At 36.9% G+C, this 19,579-nt stretch overlaps 1 protein-coding gene across 8 annotated transcripts in view; it reads left to right on the top strand.

The window, feature by feature from the left end:
- Positions 1-15,622, top strand: part of zdhhc3.S (zinc finger DHHC-type containing 3 S homeolog) — a 34,691-nt gene extending 19,069 nt beyond the window's left edge. For 6 of the 8 annotated variants that reach the window (XM_041567179.1, XM_041567180.1, XM_041567177.1 and 3 more), the window contains 3 exons: positions 312-393; positions 2,674-2,804; positions 14,568-15,622. In XM_041567179.1, the coding sequence (XP_041423113.1) occupies positions 312-393; positions 2,674-2,804; positions 14,568-14,810 (456 nt within the window). In that variant the 3' untranslated portion in view covers positions 14,811-15,622. 8 annotated transcript variants of the gene reach the window in all.
- The last annotated feature ends 3,957 nt before the right edge of the window (positions 15,623-19,579 follow it).

The raw sequence follows: 19,579 nt of genomic DNA on the forward strand, positions 1-19,579 counted from the left end.
ATTAAAATGTAAAGGGCAAGACTACTATTTTTATGGCCTTTTCCTATCATAGACAGTAGATTCTTTAAGGAGCAGACTCGGACGATGCCATACGCTCTATATAGAATCCAAAAATGTAGCATTTACATTCCAGATAAAGAGCACTAAAATCTATTTCCCTCTGTATAAGGGCAAGCTGTTATAGTGTGCAATTTAATACACAGAATTGATACATATGCTGCTGTGACTAATGCTTGTTGCAAATAATTATTTCCTGGAATTGTGTTGTTCATTAACTGTCCCTCACTGATAATGTGTTTACTGTCTTGCAGATGTACATATCTCTGATTTCTTTGCATGCCCTTTTAATGGTGGCCTTACATTTCCTATATTGCTTTGAAGAAGATTGGACAAGTAAGTACTGAAGTTCCAGCATTATCATACTTGTTACAGAGCATTAATGAAACAATAATATTTCATTCTGTGAATACCCAGGTGTGTGTGTGTGATTTTGTTACTTGTATAATTTACAAGGTATTATAATTTTTCAAGGCCCTAGAGGGTAAATCACATATTATAATATGTTTGATTTTTTGGTGTAGGGAGAAGCATGGTGTAGATGAGAATCAGGGCAAAGGACTAGAGATATAGACAGCTTGTGTACCAAAATTTTCATCTAGAGGCCCATTTTTTAAAGGTTGAATTGGGAATTTATGTGAATTTTTTTTTCTGTAATACATTTGAATATACAATTCAACTGGGAGGTTATTTAAGAAAAAAATTTGAATGTCGAATATGCAATCGAATAGTTCCAACCTGCAAATTCAAATTGTATTTGAATGGTATTCGAATCGTATTTGAATGGTATTCGAATTGTACGAATCAAGTTTTTCTCCGAAAAAAGAACTCGAATGTCAGGAAGGCTATTAACACCTCCAAATGGCTCAACGGACCTGAATAGGGGGATAAATATTCAAAGAGGTGAATTTTGATACCAAAAAAATGCAAAAAATGTAATTTGAATTTACTATTCGACCCTTAATAAATCTGCCCCCTAGTGTCACACATGTTGCATTTGACTGAAATCAGGGCTTTGATATGACCATTGTAGGATTTTTTTTTCTTGAGCCATTTTAGTGGCCAGCAGATTAACTTTTTAAAGTTGGTACATTTATTTTAAAAAATCATAGACAAAATCATCTTTGGGGGTAATGTTTTAAAGAACTGAGACTGCAGAACATAATACTTTCTTATGTCTTATTTCATCTACATTTCAGAGATAGGCAGTTGTTGGGTAGAACAGTAAAGGAATAAATAAAGCAAATTATCTGCTGCCAATTATATTCATAGCAATTTTTTTAAAAGCATTTTTATTAATTACATAGTTTCATTGTAGGATCTATTATTATTATTAAGGTTTTCTGGCTTAGGGATTTGTATCACCATACCTTAAGTCTGAAAAATCATTTAAACATTTAAAAAAAAAAAAACAGTAGGATTGTATGCCACCAATATGGATTAATGCAATTTAATTAGGATCGAGTACAGATATAGAATCCGTTATCCAGAAAGCTCTGAATTACGGAAAGGCCATTTCCCATAGACTCCATTTTATCCAAACAATCCAAATTTTTAAAAATGATTTTCTTTTTCTCTGTAATAATAAAACAGTAGCTTGTACTTGATCCCAACTAAGATATAATTAATCCTTAATGGAAGCAAAACCAGCCCACTGGGTTTATTTAATGTTTAAATGAATTTCAAGTAGACTTAAGGCATGAAGACCCAAATTACAGAAAGATCTGTTATCTGGAAAACCCCAAGTCCCGATCATTCTGGATAACAGGTCCCATACCTGTAGTAACGAAACAGTACCTTGTACTTCTTCACAGCTAAAATATTGGATGCAAAACAATCCTATTGGGTTTAATTAATGTTTAATTGATGTTTAAGTAGACTTCAGGAATGGAGATCCAAAATACAGAAAGATACCTTATCCAGAAACCCCCAGATCCTGAGCATTCTGGATAACAGGTCCCATACCTGTACAATGTACTGTTTTATTATTACAGAGAAAAAGGAGATCATTTTTAAAATTAGAATTATTTGCTTGCAAAGGACTTCATGTGAGATGGCCTTCTTGTAATTCAGAGCATTCTAGATAAGCCTTTGAAATTTTAATCATTGTATTGGTCAGAAACTCAATGATCTGTGTCTGTGCAGCAAAAAAACAAAAAGCCAAGTCCATGATTAATAGTATAGTAGACACCAGGATTAGGCACCTTTTAAAGACAGAATCCACCCCCAAAAAAGCACATATCAAGGGTCGAATTTCGAGGGTTAATAAACCCTCACCTTCGACCCTCAAAGTAAAATCCTTCGAATTCGAAGGATTTTAGGGCAAATGCTTCGATCGGACGATTTTTACTTCGAAACGTTCGAATCATTCGATTCGATCGATTGAATTTGACCAAATTGATGGTCGAAGTACCCAAAAAAATACTTCGAAATTCGATTTTTTTTTTCATTCGAATTCTTCGCTCGAACTTAGTAAATCTGCTCTATACTGTACAGAACGTTCTATAGGAAAAAGATTGATCATTGTAATATGCTCTTATCATTCCATTTTTATCTAAAAGTGGACTTTTCAATTCAGTATTCTTAATCATTTATAATAAAATGCTTTCCTCTTAGAATGTAGTTCCTTTTCGCCTCCAACGACAGTCATTTTGCTGATCATGCTTTGCTTTGAGGGCCTGCTTTTCCTTATCTTCACTGCAGTGATGTTTGGAACTCAAGTACATTCCATCTGCACAGATGAAACGGTGAGTTTTTTCCACAGTCGTACTCTCTCCAAATCTCAATGTTGTTGATGTTTGAAACAGAAGAACCAGTGCTTAAATTGTTTTCATTTTTAGGTCATCTTTTTTCAATTATTCTTTTATATTGTACATCTAAAATCAGTGTAGTGTTTTATAGCAGTGTGGCTACAGTATGTCATAAGGTTGGCGATTGTTGTCGGAGATAAATTCTGTCATCCCCTGTAACATTCTCCCACTTGATAGTCTAGATAGTATTGATAGTCACAGTAAATTAATACATGTCAAACTCACAATCCAGTGGATTTGATTTTTCTGATAAGATGAGACCTTCGTAAACGATGTATGGGTAAATATCCAAATAGATTTTGGACAAATATATACAATAGATATAAAAATAACTCTAAAAACTATACTGTTTAACTCCATTATGTAAGTTAGGACAGTGGTGCCCTGACTTTAGCAGTGTTGGGGGGCTACTTTAATAAAGTAAAGTAATAAAGTAATGTCAGGACTTACCACCTCAAATTTAAAGTGCCATTGAGAATGTAACTTTACACTACACTGAAAGAAAGAAGTGTTTTATTATAACAAAGTTATATTATATAGAAGCTAAACAATTCACATAATTTTCTGATTTATCCATTAATTCTTTTTGACTGGATCTTGAAACTTATTTTGTCAAGCTTGAACTAAGGGAAAAGAACAGGTCTATTTGTTTTAACATTTCTTGTTTTATTGTTTATTGTTATGAACATTTTTGAACTTCATTTGCATGGATTTGCATAGACATATATATGTATGTCATTGTCAAATAGTCAAGTCAGTTTATTTATTTTATTGCAAACTCAATAAAAAGAATTTAAAAGAAAGAGAAGCCTGTATTTAAATTAGCAACATTTCTCAAACCATTGTTTCAAGTGTCTGAATGCACCCAGTACCCAGAATGGTGATCTAATGGAGCTGAATGTGGATTATTGTGGGTTGTTTTAATCAATTCATGACTTGCTGGAAGACTGCAATCTACTTTAGGTAAAGCCTTTAACTCTTCTGCTACCATAAGGGAGAACAATAGGATACACTAAGGGTAGGGACACACTGGGCGATTTGGGGAGTTTTAGTCGCCTGGCGACTAATCGCCGCGACTTTTCTCCCCGAATGCCTCCCCTCGCTCTGCGCCTGGCTAAAATGAAAAATCGCCTGCGCTAATCACACGCGGCGATTCGTTTTCCGAAATCGCCCGAAGTTGCCTCGCGAGGAAACTTCGGGCGACTTCGGAAAACGAATCGCCGCGTGTGATTAGCGCAGGCGATTTTTCATTTTAGCCAGGCGCAGAGCGAGGGGAGGCATTCGGGGAGAAAAGTCGCGGCGATTAGTCGCCAGGCGACTAAAACTCCCCAAATCGCCCAGTGTGTCCCTACCCTTAGGCTTTTGGAGCTTTAGTTCAGTATTTGGTGTGACACCCTTTATTTATTTATTTATTTATCCCCATTCTTTCTGCGCTACTTGGGGTTCCTTTCTCTTCTCAGCCAACCCCTGAAGGAAAGTATAGATTTTTCATGTACATAGTTAACCAACTATTTATAGATTTTTCATGCAGAAGTAAAACAATAAATGTAAATTTATTAATTCATTAACAAAAATGAATAATTCATGATGGCTATCTAAGGCTGCACCAGGCTCTCAAGCAGAGACTATTAACTACTAAACCTAAAGTATACATTAAAAGACAAAATGTAATCCTATGGAAGAATTACTCTGCTTACTTCCAAATATGATTGTATACATATAGACACATTTGTTTGCCTTTGTGTAATGTTGCATTAGTATTGACTTACTGAGTAGTCCACGTATTAAAGGAGAACTAAAGTTTAACTAAAGAAATAGGCTAAAAATGTTGTACATTATGTTTTGGGCTTCTGTACCAGCCCAAGTGAACCACAGCCCTTTATCAGGGAAGGATCTGTGTCTCCAAAGATGCCCCAGTAGCTCCCCATTTTATTTTCTGTTGATTTACTGAACATGCTCTGTGCTGCTGTCACTTACTGAGCTTAGGGACCCACTCACAATATACTGTATATACAGAATAGAAATGTCACAATATAAAGATGATTAGTACTTAATACAGATAATTACTACATGTCTGCTCAGAAACCAGTGCAACTAGCACCAGAATTTAATAATCAGCCTTGTAGCATCAACTTATATTACAGCACAACCTAATTTTCTCCTTGATTATTTGTGACAATCCCTAAGCTTAACTTCTCAACAGCTGCTCAGAACCCACTGAGCATGTGAGTGTCGCAGACACTTTCCAAGATGGTGACCCCTGGATCATTGCTGCTATTGAGAAGCTGAAACTTTAGGCAGGTGCAATAGTATGTAAAATTTGGCATTTTCAACCATATATATTTTTAGGGTTTAGTCCTGCTTTAAAGACAATGTTGATGTTTTTTCATATGCTCAAAATTGTTGGTAATAGCCATGAACCTGAATTTCTACAGTATTTATAAACCACATGAGAAAAGTTTTGTAAAAGTGGAGCCATTTTCTTTATCAAATAGCAAGCAATACACAACGAGCAAAGACCTAGCCAACTCAATGCTTTCTGTAACCTTTAAACATCCCTAACTTTCTTTTCTCTTTAATGCTTTGCTAAAACTTAACACATTTCCAGTTTACTTATTTGACTGATCTGTGATGCTGGTGGCCTAGAGGTGTTGGGTAATCCCCCTAAACCTACAGCAGGGAGAGTAACCTTAAGTAACCGAGCACCTATTCCCTGGTCTTTATCACCAAGTATTTATACAGGACAACTGTAAATGTATCTGTATTCATTAGAGATGATCTTGTCCTAAGAAAGAGACCACTCTTGACAAAAATGTCTGATCTTTTTGTTTCCAGGGAATAGAACAGTTGAAAAAGGAAGAGAGAAGATGGGCTAAAAAAACAAGATGGATGAATCTCAAGGCAGTATTTGGCCACCCGTTCTCAATAGGGTGGCTTAGTCCTCTTGCCACGCCAGAAAAGGGAAAAGCAGATCCTTACCAGTATGTGGTCTGAGGGTTTCTGTGCAAGCATTCCATGCACAGGACATTACATATTATTATTAATGAATGTGTCATTAAAGAAATCATTTTTTTTTTTTTATTGGCTGAAAATATGCTTCCTATGAAGAAACACACCCACCACCATCCATCAGTTTTGTCTGTACCTGTGTTCTGGACACTGTTGCTTCATATTCCTTTGCTGTTCATATCTCTGCCTGAACTGTCATCACAAAAAAAAAAAGACTAATACTGGGCTTTTCTTGTGCCTCTCTCCTGCTAACCTTCCTACGCAGCAGCCAACAAGGCTTTCTCATAGCTGACGGTGCCAAGGACTCTTTGAAGTGGACTCACATTTTCAAGTGAACATTTGATGCTGGATAGTGCTTGCTTGGAGAGGGAACTGAATTTTTCTAATGCCTCAGCTTTTCCCCCTCCTTATGGGACATGAAGCTGCATGTCCAGAGAAGCTCTGTATACAAATGTGACAAAATAATATTAGGTTAAAAAATTATTTGTATTCAATTAGTATTCGACTGAATGCAAAGCATTTCACTTGCTGAAATCCGTTTACTCCATTGGTGCAGTAAAAAAAAGCAATGTTTTCTATTAAGCTCATGTGTTATTAATCAATACATTTGTAGTTATGAGAAGTGCGCGTGTGTGGGAGTGTGTATGGTTGTACAGCCATATGCAAACTGGCTTTTTGGATAACTTGCCGAGTGCCAATTTAAACAGTAGGGAATTAACCTTTTCACAGGACATTTATTTTAACTTATCTTAACTGCAATACATAATTGTCAGTGCAATAGAGAATACAATTAAAGGAAAACTATACCCCCCCCCCGAACAATGTAGGTCTCTCTAATATTGCATAAAACAGCTCATATGTAAAACCCTGCTTCATGTAAATAAACCATTTTCATAATGATATACATTTTTTTAGTAGTACGTGCCATTGGGTAATCCTAAATAGAAAATTGCCATTTTTGCCCCCTGGGATCGTAAGAGTCAGGTGCACACAAACAAACCATACATGTTGGGTCACATGAGCCAATTAAAAGACAGAGTTCGATCTTTGGCTTCCAACACTTCTTCCTGTTACAGTTACAGTTAGAGTTGCATTATTTCTGGTCATTTGATCTCTGAGGCAGCACACAGACCATCACGAAATGGTGGTTCAAGGCAAGAAATGTAAAAGGCCAATATTTACTTAAATATATATATATATATCAGTTTGGTGAGATTTGTCGCTTGAAGGGATACTGTCATGGGAAAAAAAGTTTTTTTCAAAAACGCATAGTGCTGCTCCAACTACACTGAAATCCATTTTTCAAAAGCGCACACAGATTTTTTTATATTTTTTTTATATTTAATTTTGGCATCTGGCATGGAGCTAGACATATTGTCAGTTCCCCAACTGCCCTCAGTCATGTGATTTGTGCTCTGATAAACTTCAGTCAGTCTTTACTGCTGCACTGCAAGTTGGAGTGATATCAACCCTCCCCCCCCCCTCAGCAGCCTAAACAGAACAATGGGAAGGTAACCAGATAGCAGCTCCCTAACACAAGCTGCCTGGTAGATCTAAGAACAGCACTCAATATCCAGGTCCCACTGAGACACATTCAGTTACATAGAGTAGGAGAAACAACAGCCTGCCAGAAAGCAGTTCCATCCTAAAGTGCTGGAGCTTTCTGAAAGCACATGACCAGGCAAAATGATCTGAGATGGCTGCCTACACACCATTATTACAACTAAATAAAATACACTTGCTGGTTCAGGAATGAAATTTTATATTGTAGAGTGAATTATTTGTAGGGATTCACCGAATCCAAGATTCGGTTCGGGATTTGGCCGAATCCTTCTGCCTGGCCGAACCGAATCCAAATTTGCATATGCAAATTAGGGGCGGGAGGGAAATCACAAAACAAAGAAGTAAAACATGTTTTCCCCTTCCCACCCCTAATTTGCATATGCAAATTAGGGTTCGGTATTCGGTCGAATCTTTCTCAAAGGATTCTGGGGTTCTGCCAAATCCAAAATTGTGGATTCGGTGCATCCCTAATTATTTGCAGTGTAAATAGTGTAATTTAGAAATAAAAACAACATCATAAACATCATGACAGAATTCCTTTAAATATCCATTTTGGGGGTATAGTTTTCCTTTAACGCTGCATTGTAATAGCTATACAGTAATCTATGGACCTGCTGAATTACATATTTTAGTATCGATGGGTCTGAGCATAACAAACCATGGAAAAACCAAGTCCATATATTCCAAAAAACTGTTCTGCTTGGGAGTCTATTGCTTATATTTACAGTACAAAGACAATCATGTCTGCTGTATTCCTTTTAAGTCACCAGTGTTCTATTAATAGCTTTTATTTTTTTAATAATAACCACAGCTGCACCCTCTGGTATTTAAGTTATCTAGGGCCTTAATTACAATTAGGCAAAGTACTGAGTGCAAAAGATTTTTGCAGTTTGCCGTGTTTTTTTCCAGAATTCTAGTGTAATTGTGGCAAGTGCAACGGTGTTCCTGTAAATCTGTGAATAGTATTCTGTTTGGGCTTGAGCTTGCACCTATTTGCCATTCAATTGTGCACAATTTAGTTGTCCAAAAAGAGGGTGTGTGAGAATCCCTGTGGTCCGTGTCAGTTGTGTGCCACTTCATGTTGCACTGTGTGCACAGTCAGGCACAATAGGTGCATTTGCTACGCCGATAAAAATAGCACAAGCGTACATCTTTATGCTGGTCAAACCTGACTACGATTTTGCACATTGTATTGCCTGCACTGTTAGCATATGGGCCCCTAAAATTCAAAATGCGAGTTTGTTCTATTTCAAAAGGTATTGTTTAGATGTAGCTACCTCTTTTAGGCATTTGTGTAACCTGTACAAAAAACGAAATCTAAATGAATTCTGCACATTGGAAAATAGCTGGAATCTACATCTGCTGCTTTGTTAGTCATACAGGGTGTTCTTTAGCTATGCATGTTTATACACACACTAATTAAAATATGTGTGCGTGTAGGTCAATAACACAACACTCCATTCTAAAGGTTGTCAAGTATTTTTTTTAACATAGTTCAACATCAGATGGATGTATTTTGGGGGAATAATAAATATTTAGCAAATTTAAGCTCAAATAGAAGTTGCCACTGCTGTACATCTTTAAAGAAAAATGACTTTCTGTAGTTTATAACTGGTTACTGAACTACAATGTTAAAATACATTTCATTTAGCTCTCTATCCAAGATGCTTTCATTTTGGGGAAAAAAAAACCAATGCAATAAAACCTTTGTAACATAAAATTTGCTAGAAATGCTTCGCTTTATATCCACTGTGTGTTGCTTTATTCTATAGTTGGTTAAAAAAACATGGTGAGTTTGTAAAAGAGTGCTTTGTTCCATATTCTGCGTGCAGCAACACCCTGGCCAATTTGGAAATAAAATAAAATGCCAAGGGAAGGTTTTTATTGTTTTACAGCTAGTCTGATTACTAAACTCCTGGTAGGCTCACTATTCTGATGGCAGAAATAGAGGCCATTCAGGTAGTTCTTTCACTACACTCTACACCCAGAAGAACAATGTTAATTATATTATATATTGTCTGCACTATTCAGAAGCAGCTTTAAGTAGTAGTAGAAAAATGACGATGACTGTTTAGAGCAACCATCTGCAATGTTCAAATAATGGACCTGCCATAAAAGAGAGTGGGTTAAGTGGGTAAGTCTTAGGTGGGTCATTTTAATTCACTTCTATATCAAGGAAACTGTGAGTTCAGGTACAGCCCCGAACTATTGAAGGTGTACATCAAATACCCACACAGGCACCCTCAAGTTTCCAGCCCTTATCCCATCTAAAACATAACAGTGGATCATTGGCGGGAATGGGTTATCACATCCATAGGTTTTCCCCAACCCATATAAAGGTTGTCATAGGTGGGTTGCACACTCTGATGCAGGTCCGGACTGAAAATTAAAATAGGCCTTGGAATTTCAGGTACACAGAGGCCCAATCAGCCCCCTAAATACGGCCTTTCTATTGGACCTTATAGCAGCCCCTCTGGCATTTGCCAGAACCCACGGGTTGCCAGTCCGGGCCTGCTCTGATTATATGACCACATATAAAAACACATCTGAAATTTATAGGATTTCCACTGCGGGTAACCCCACTTTGTGAGTCAACAGCTATCATCTGGTACACACTGTGAGGGCCCTGAAAGAAGAGGAGATTAGTTGCCCACAATTCATCTCATCTAGGACAGGCGAGTTATCTCACTTTGGCTTTCCAAAGTCACCTTGCCTGCTTTCTGAAGTTGCCTTGCGAGCAAAACATTTTGTATGTTTTCCCACTGGTGATTAACTTTATTGCTGGTGGGAAAGCATTTGGAGGAGATTAATAGTGGGACGACTAATCTCCTTGTCTGTCTGTCAGCCTCAGAAGTATCCCATACGGACAATTTATTAGTTAAAGATAAAATTGCTCTACACTGGAATTTTTGACAAAAGTACCAGCACTAATGGAAATAACAGTTACTTAGGTGCTCTTATTAAATAAACTTACTTGAAAGCCAAGAAGAAAGGAGGTAACGAGGGGAGATCAGAATGCTTACACTTCCCCCACCGCCACTAATGTGGGGGGTATGAGAGATGGAGAGACTGTCATAATAGAGAGCTGCCTCAATAACATTGTCATTCTGAGAGAGTCAGGTCTCAGTTTGGGCAAGGAGCTGAAGTTAAGTTCAGGTGGCTATAGATTTTTAAAAGATCTTTTCATTATCATAAGACCAAGCTTATCTTGAAACGATCATTTAAATGTACGATATGTCCATCAACTAAAAAGACCATTTTAAGCAATATCATCTAGTTAAAACTAGAAAAACTGTGGGCCTACTTAGCCCTGCAAACAATTAGACAATGGATACATTTTACTGTGAACTATGAGAATCTTTTAACCTGCCCGATTTTTTTTCTGACAGGTCGAAAAATTGTTAGATGCATGATTGCTCAGTACCTACTAACCTCACGTTAATTTGATGGATTTGTCGGATCTCACTTAATTCAGTTGTGAAGGAGAGAGAAATCTTAAAGGAAAACTATACCCCCCAAACAATGTAGGTCTCTATAAAAAGATATTGCATAAAACAGCTCATATGTAAAATCCTGCTTCATGTAAATAAACCATTTTCATAATAATATACTTTTCTAGTAGTATGTGCCATTTTAAAAAATAAGGGCCGCCCCCTGGGATCGTAGGATTCACTGTACTCACATACATAACAACAAACCATACATGTTAGGTCACATGAGCCAATTAACAGACAGAGTTCTGTCTTTTGCTTTCACACTTCTTCCTGTTACAGTTAGAGTTGAAGTATTTCTGGTCAGGTGATCTCTGCACAGAGACCAGCACGAAATGGTGGCTCAAGGCAAGAGATGTAAAAGGGCAATATTTACTTAAATATGTGTTCCAGTTTGGTAAGATTCTTTAATATGCCACTTAATATGATATGAACTATCTGTTGCTTAACAGATAACGCATCTATACAAGACATGTAATGTTATTATAATAAGGAATAAATTTGGCTTCACATCTACAGTAAATGATATGATCAATATGTTGCCAGTTAAAATGCCAAATGTATCCTCTACCCTTTTGGAGTACAAAAAATATGTGGGACATACCCATACCATATGTCGATTAAAAGATAAAATACATGAACACGTGAATTTGAATGAAAATCACAATACCCAATCACTTATAGGACAGCATTTTCTTTGGAGAACTAAAAGAAGTATTCATGATTTAAATGTGAACATTTTTGAGCAAATTAAAATCCCATTTTTAAGTTTTCAATAAACAACATAAAACCCTTTGTGCTCTAACTTGTGCCAGTGGTATATGAACCCTTTTATTTGCCTTTTCAGCCACTGTCTAGCTCTAAGTCCTGCAGCCAAGTTTGTTTGTCATTCCCTAAACCATAACTACAGGATTGGCAAATGCATTTGTGACTGGGGTGTTTGTAAATGACCCCTCTCAGTTTCTAAACCATCAACAATATTAATAAAGAGGGTCCAGCACTGACATTTGTGGTGCACTGCCTTAAAATGGGCCAATTAATATTACATACAGTTGTGTTCAGAATAATAGCAGTCCAACATCACTAACCTGATCAATTACTCACTGTTTTTGGTACATGGCAAATAATTTACTAGTAGATGTAGTAAAGTATTAGAAAACCAGCAGACCCAAAAGTCATCACATGCATGCTGCTGATTCTGTGTAATTGAATCATTGATGTGTGGAGTTCAAGTATTGAGGTCATTAATTCTGTGAAAAAACAGGTGTCAATTATGGCCCTTATTTAAGAAAAGAAGGCAGCAAATGTGCATGCTGTCGTTCCAGACATTGTTCAGAAGCACAGCGTACTTTGAATAGAACTGAAGTTGATTGGAGAGGGAAAAACAAATGAAGAAGTGCTGCTCAGCTAAAATTATCTCAAATGCTTTAAAATTGCAACCAAAAACCTGAAAGACGTGGAAGAAAACAGAAAATGACCATTCAAATGGACAGAAGAATAGTCAAAATGGCAAATACTCAGCCAATGATCAGCTCCAGGAAGATCAAAGAAGGTCTAAAGTTACCTGTGAATACTGTTACAATTAGAAGACACCTATGTGAAGCCAAGATATCGGCAAGAAGCCCCTGCAAAGTCCCATTGTTGAAAAAAAAAGATGTGCTAAATAGGTTAAGATTTGCCAAAGAACACATTGACTGGCTTAAAGAAAAACGGTGCAACATTTTGTGGACTGATGAAAGCAAGATTGTTTTTTTGGGGTCTAGGGGCCACATACAGTTTGTCAGACGACCCCCAAACACTGAATTTAAAGGAAAACTATACCCCCAAAATGAACACTTAAAACAGCAGATAGTTCATATCATATTAAGTGGCATATTAAAGAATCTTACCAAACTGGAATATATATTTAATATACCCTTTTACATCTCTTGCCTTGAGCCACCATTTCGTGATGGTCTGTGTGCTGTCTCAGAGATCACCTGACCAGAAATACTTCAACTCTAACTGTAACAGGAAGAAGTGTGGAAGCAAAAGACACAACTCTGTCTGTTAATTGGCTCATGTGACCTAACATGTATGGTTTGTTGGTATGTTTGTGAGTACAGTGAATCCTACGATCCCAGGGGGCGGCCCTTATTTTTTAAAATGGCAATTTTCTATTTAGGATTACCCAATGGTACATACTACTAGAAAAGTATATTATTATGAAAATGGTTTATTTACATGAAGCAGGATTTTATATATGAGCTGTTTTATGCAATATCTTTTTATAGAGACCTACATTGTTTGGGGGGTATAGTTTTCCTTTAAGTAGCAGTACACTGTGAAGACAGTGAAGCATGGTGGCACAAGCATCATGATATAGGGATGTTGCTCATACTATGGTGTTGAACTTATTTATCACACACCTGTGATCACAGTTTCAATACATCAAAATACTTGAAGAGGTTATATTGCCTTATGCCAAAGAGGAAATGCCCTTGAAATGGGTGTTTCAACAAGACAACGAACCCAAACACACCAGTAAACGAGCAACATCTTAGTTCCAGACCAACAAGATTGACCTTATGGATTGGCCAGCTCAATCTCTGGACCTTAATTCAATAGAAAACTTGTGGGGTGACATCAAAAATGCTGTTTCTGAGGCAAAACCAAAAAGTGCAGAAGAATTGTGGAATGTAACAGGTGCCAAAAGTTGGTCGACTCCATGCAACACAGATGTGCAGCAGCTCTCCAAAACACTAGTTATACAAATAAATATTAGTTCAGTGATTTAAAGGAAAGCAAAATCTTGAAACATTTTTCAGTTTATACAGGAGGGGGCAGATTTATCAAGGGTCGAATTTTGAGGTTTAATAAACCCTGGAATTTGACCCTCGAAGTTAAATCCTTTGAATTTGAATATTGAATTTGAAGGATTTAGCACAAATGCTTCGATCGGACGATTCAAATGATTTTAATCGATCGATCGAAGGATTTTTATTAAATCAAAAAAATCTTAGAAAAGTACTGGGGAAGGTCCCCAAAGGCGAACATTACACCTCGGTAGGTTTAAAGTGGCGAAGTATGAAGCCGAAGTATTTATTAAAGAGACAGTACTTCGACTATCGAATAGTCGAACGATTTCTAATTCGAATCATTCGATTCGATCGAATTTGACCAATTCGATGGTCGAAGTACCCAAAAAAATACTTTGAAATTCAAATTTTTTACCATTCGAATTCTTCACTCGAGCTTAGTAAATCTGCCCCTGAATGTTTGAGTTTGTAAAGAAGAATGCAGACACTGCTATTTTTTGGAACAGCCTAATATTCCCTTTTCTTCACTTTCTGTAAAGGAATAGCACAAATTTGATGAATTTTTCTTCATGTTTTGATTTGGAATAGAATGTGCAGTGATCCCAATGCATTTGCGTGTATGGAAATAAAAGCTACTATAAGGATTTTGAGCTTTAGTCACTTTTTTCAAAAGTTATTCTGAACACAACTGTACATGTCAAGTAGAAGGAATAAATATAAATAGAGTTGTTTGTAAAACCTATTTTCCACAATACCGCAAATATTACACACTCCATTGGAATGCTGATGGATACAGATGTTATTTACTTTATACTAACACTTTTTTTTCTACCTTTCAGGGTATAGAGCGTCTAAAAAAAGAAAATCCCACTTGGGAGAAAACCAGCAGCTGGGCAGGTCTAAAGCAAGCTTTGGAGGGGATTTCTCTCCAGGATGGTTTAGTCCCTTCTCCCATTCACTATACCAACAGGTCCCTTCAGACATGGAATGTGCTATGGTGTACGACAGCAATGACTATGTTACTGGTCACATGGTTGGCCATGTGGAAGTTATTGAAGTGGGACATGGAAATGAATAGCTGATGGGATGAAAAAAAGACGAAGAAAACATTCTTAAACTATATTTTACATTACAATAAGTAGAACACCAAGTGCTCTTCTTACTGGGATTAATAAAAAAAACAAATAACAGCTTATTAACGTTAAAATGGTATAAATGTTTTCATTTTATCCATCATTAATTATTCAGTTTTCCTACTGAATCAGATGTGCATAATTATTGACTGAGATAGTGTGGCCAAGATTGCGGTTTATGATTTTGCTGTGGGTTACTTGTAAGTAGACATGCACTAATTATACATAAGCTAAAAATACACAAGTACTGTAAATATTGTAGGTCAATTCAGTTTGGCAACTCTGGCCTGATGCTGCTCCATGTATGGACCCTGAACGATCCTTGTTCAATTTTATGTTGATTTGTTTGGCTGGGAAATCTGAAGGGTTGATGGTGGATTAATGTCAAGACCACCATCCGAAACCTACACTTTTACAAGGGGCCCAGTACAAATTAACATATGAGGCGTATCATATGATATATTGAATACAATTTAAGTTTAAGTAGTTCTGGCATTTATGATATTCCCTAGATTCCTACCCAATGAAATATACCCTGATGAATATAACAGTAACGCTAGTAGTTTAGCTCCCTAGATATGGAATGCTCACTCTCCTGTGCTGTGCTCTGCTTCTGTCCCTTTAAGCCCCATCTACCTAATAGGCCTTGCACAGTCAGGCTATTTGCATTCATAGACACAAATTATAAGCACATATTAAAGGACATGCTAACCTCAAATATAACTTTTTACCTAATAAAAGATACAAGCAACTTTCCAATATGAATGTATTAATTGTCAGTGCTTTAAAAGTTATTTGTAAATGTAATTGTATTGAAAGCAGTATTTGCCCAACTCCAGCTGTTAGATTTTAAACAATGTTACAAAAGTTAGTCTCCACAAGCAAAACAACTCTGTGAATCCTTTGGCTTGTGTTACATTGTGTCAAAAGCCAGAGCAACTGGGGCAGAGAATAGAAAGGGACAGACATATACTGCTTTCAATTGCAATACATATACAAATAACTTAAAAACCATAGAAAATGTGTATTGGATGTATATTGCAAAGGTGCTTAGATGATGCCAGACAGCGATCCCTTCACCAAATATCAGTGACCTGACTTAAAGTCCTGAAGGGCAATTAGCCACATATTAGAACACTTTGAACACAGATGGGGGGGGCTTAATTGCACTGATTTAATGGGCTAGTCAGAAATTTATATTTTTATCCTAAAAATCGTATACAAAATTTGGAAAATATCAGTATTAAGTCAGTTAAAAAAAATCTTGTAGTGCTCTGTATTAATATTCTGTAGCTTAAAAACAAGTTTTTCTTCACTATTATGGACAATAGCACTCAGCTTGTTTATATTTACTAAAACTCTGATTTTTCTCACTTTATTTATTTTAAAATTTGCCAAACTCCCAAATCTGCATGCCCTTAATTTACCAGTGAGAAAATTGTGTGACTTTTTATAATTGTCGATCTGAAAAACTCAAAATTATTGGACTATTGAATAAAAACCAGCGCAAAACTATTGAGAATCCTGAAGGTAAAAAACATGTTGCAATTGTTAAAGGGACCATCTGCCATTGACATCTACATTGTTTCGACAGGATAGAGTATTTTTGGATTTGGATTTTTGACATTTTTGGAGCATAATAAATCCTGAAAAAGTAAGGGTTTTTCCTCTACTAATAGTTTTTTTAAAACTTGACCAGAAAAGCCAAAGCAATTAAGTGTCCTCTACTATTTGAAGAATAGAGAACAAAGAAGGACCGCTACTGCTCACCGCATGTGCCTGTAACCAGGTGTTCAGTCAAACAGTGTCCCCACTGTGAACGTTTACAAGATTCGACAAACAAACGGCACTTCTGGAATAGGTTTATTGGGGTTGCCCTATGATTAAGGGATTTACTCCCGAAACGCGTTAGGTTTTACAGCAGCAACCCCAATAAACCTATTCCAGAAGTGCCTCTGTCTGTCGAGTCTTGTATTTGAAGAATACTTGCTCTTTAATTATAACTGCCCTTATAATGGTTCCATTTAATTTAATGTGATTTTATTTTTAATATTTTTTTATGCCCAAACATATACAATTAATATATTATTTTCATCAGTAAGTCCCCAGCTGTGTAAGGTAATTTGTACTATGAAAGCTTTCAGAGAAATGTGAGGCTTTTACATGGAAATCATTATAAGCTCTAATGAGCTTAGAGCTTCTTCTCGGACCAATGCTCCTGTTCAGAAAAAATGGCAATGGTTCAAGGATCTTTCTTACCATTGAACCACACTGCCATCTTTTCAGTGTCTCCCAAAGCTTTCTTACTTTCCAAGTTTACATCATGAAATCATGACATCATTAAATGGGGGAGGGGCGCGACAGGCTTGCACCAATCAATGGAGGCTGCCAAAGCCAGCCAAGTAAAGCTGTGATCAGAAGATCGGAAATATAGCTCAACCTAAACCCACCCACGACCAGCAAAATGTGTGTGGCAGTCAGCCTGAACCCGTTTGACCCCTGGGCACTGTGGGTGACAGGTCGACCCACGCATCTCTAGTGCCTAATATATTGGCACCCCCCTATTATATTAAAAATTCCTTGTACTTTAAAAGAGGGGCATTTTTGCCCCACATCAGTTGTTAGCAGCACGAATCATAAGTGCTGTCACCGTTTGTAGAAAAGTTTAGCAACTGGGATTAAAAAAGAGCATGTGAATCAATTTTTTCTACTGTACCTCACAGCAGAAGGATTTTTGTTTCATTTAATTGGTTCCTGTTTTTTTAACTCTTTGTGCTATGTAAGCTGCCCCAAAACTATACCAAAATAAACCTACAGCTATGAAGCTTTTTGAAGCTGGAAAAAAAGCCAGAACACTTTACATCACACATAGGGGATGATTAACTGATGGTAAGGTCCTGGGCAACGGTCAGTCTCTGCGGTCCCGCCCTCAGTCCATTTATGCCTTTTGTAAATCCATGATCCAACACCTTCCATTCTCTTTGAGAGTTTTCATTGAGAGTATACTTGCTAGTAGTGTTTCAAGTTCAATCAATTAAACTGGAATTATGAATACTTAGTAGAATACTTCCTTGTTTTATTTTCAAAATTGCAAGTTTAAAATAAAATAATTAATTATTGTTGGACTGAGCTTTAATTGCAATACAATTGCTGTGCATTTGTGGTTATAAACAGTCAGACTTTTCCCACAGTGTGGTACAAAAATGAGAGGCCTGCTGGGAAGACTTTACAATGTATAAAGGCTGTAGATCAGTGGAAGTGGCTCTGCAGTAAACACAGATCAGTTATTATAGAAAACACTTCAAACGATTACAGCGTTTCACAGAATGGAATAGACGATGATGTCCTGGGGGAGTGTGAGCAGAGTCTAGAAGTTGGAACTATGAGATCATAGAAGAAATATAGGATATACTGAGTGCTAAGGAAAAGCCCTTGAGAATCAGCAGAGTCTGGCCTCGGCATTCAGAATGAACTATAAGGGGAAGCTGGAATGGAACTAGGGGCTACCTAGACCACACACATCCTTGGAAGGGAGGCATTCTCAATTCAAGAAAGTATTTATTGGGTTATAAAACAGTTCCATAGTTATGTCTATTATTGCATTATGTTCATTACTGCATTAATGGCTTTAGAAGAACTGTTCCGTATGTGCTACATTTCATGGTCCTGCACCTGCCTCTGGGCCTGCTGGTATTTAACATCCAGATTTCTCAGTTTGATGCACATACCATCTATTGTATAGAGCTGCAAAATATGTAGGTGCTTTTTAAATAATGATTTCACAGATGAGGCAAATATCAACTTAAAAAAAATGATCACTTAATTTATTTAAAAAAATTGCCAAACTCCCAAATCTGAATGCCCTTAATTTACCAGTAAGAAAATGGTGTGATTTTTTATAATTGTTGATCTGAAAAACTGATATTTATCGGATTATTGAATAAAAACTAGCGCAAAACTATCGAGAATCCTGAAGGTAAAAAACATGTTGCAATTGTTAAAGGGACCATCTGCCATTGACGTCTAAATTGTTTCGACAGTAGATGTAATGATTTCACAGATGAGGCAAATATCAACACCTACAGTAGGAGTAGCAAATGCATTTCTTAGGCTTAATTTCTCTGCCAGTGTATTTCAGCTGGAAATGCCCAATACTCCACTCACGTCTCCTGGCATACATACTGTATAAATGTAAACCAATTGTCACTGCTTGCTGCATGATTTTTTTGTTTTGGCCCACAAACTGCACTTTTTATTCTTTTGGGCCACATAATTCCTGGCACGGCCACAGTCCCAGTTTATATGTAAGACAAGTGTCAAGGGGTTGGGGAGAAGCACCTATAGCTTTAGGTCTATGGTACAGTACAGGTAAAATTAGTACATTTTCATTTATGATAGTGGCACATAGTAGAACTGGGCATTTTTTTTGCTTAAAGCAAACACTGCATTTTCAACCCAAACACTCAACATAGCTGTCAGTGCTACTGACCACAGAAAGTTTCAGAGCAGTCTGCAATTTTCTCTTCTGGTGTTCTTTTGCTGACGCAGAAACATCACGGAGTGCCATAGCCTCAGAAATAACTCTTCTCACAGCAAATCAGAAAAAGAAAGGGCCCGATCCAAAGAGTAAACTGGATAAAGACTATGGAAACAGTTAGAAATGATGTCTAGACTGAACTAGAATGGATCTTGAGGGCCGGAGAGGTTATGTGGGTGCA

This window comes from Xenopus laevis, chromosome 6S (assembly GCF_017654675.1).
Source record: "Xenopus laevis strain J_2021 chromosome 6S, Xenopus_laevis_v10.1, whole genome shotgun sequence".
Lineage (NCBI taxonomy): Eukaryota > Metazoa > Chordata > Amphibia > Anura > Pipidae > Xenopus > Xenopus laevis.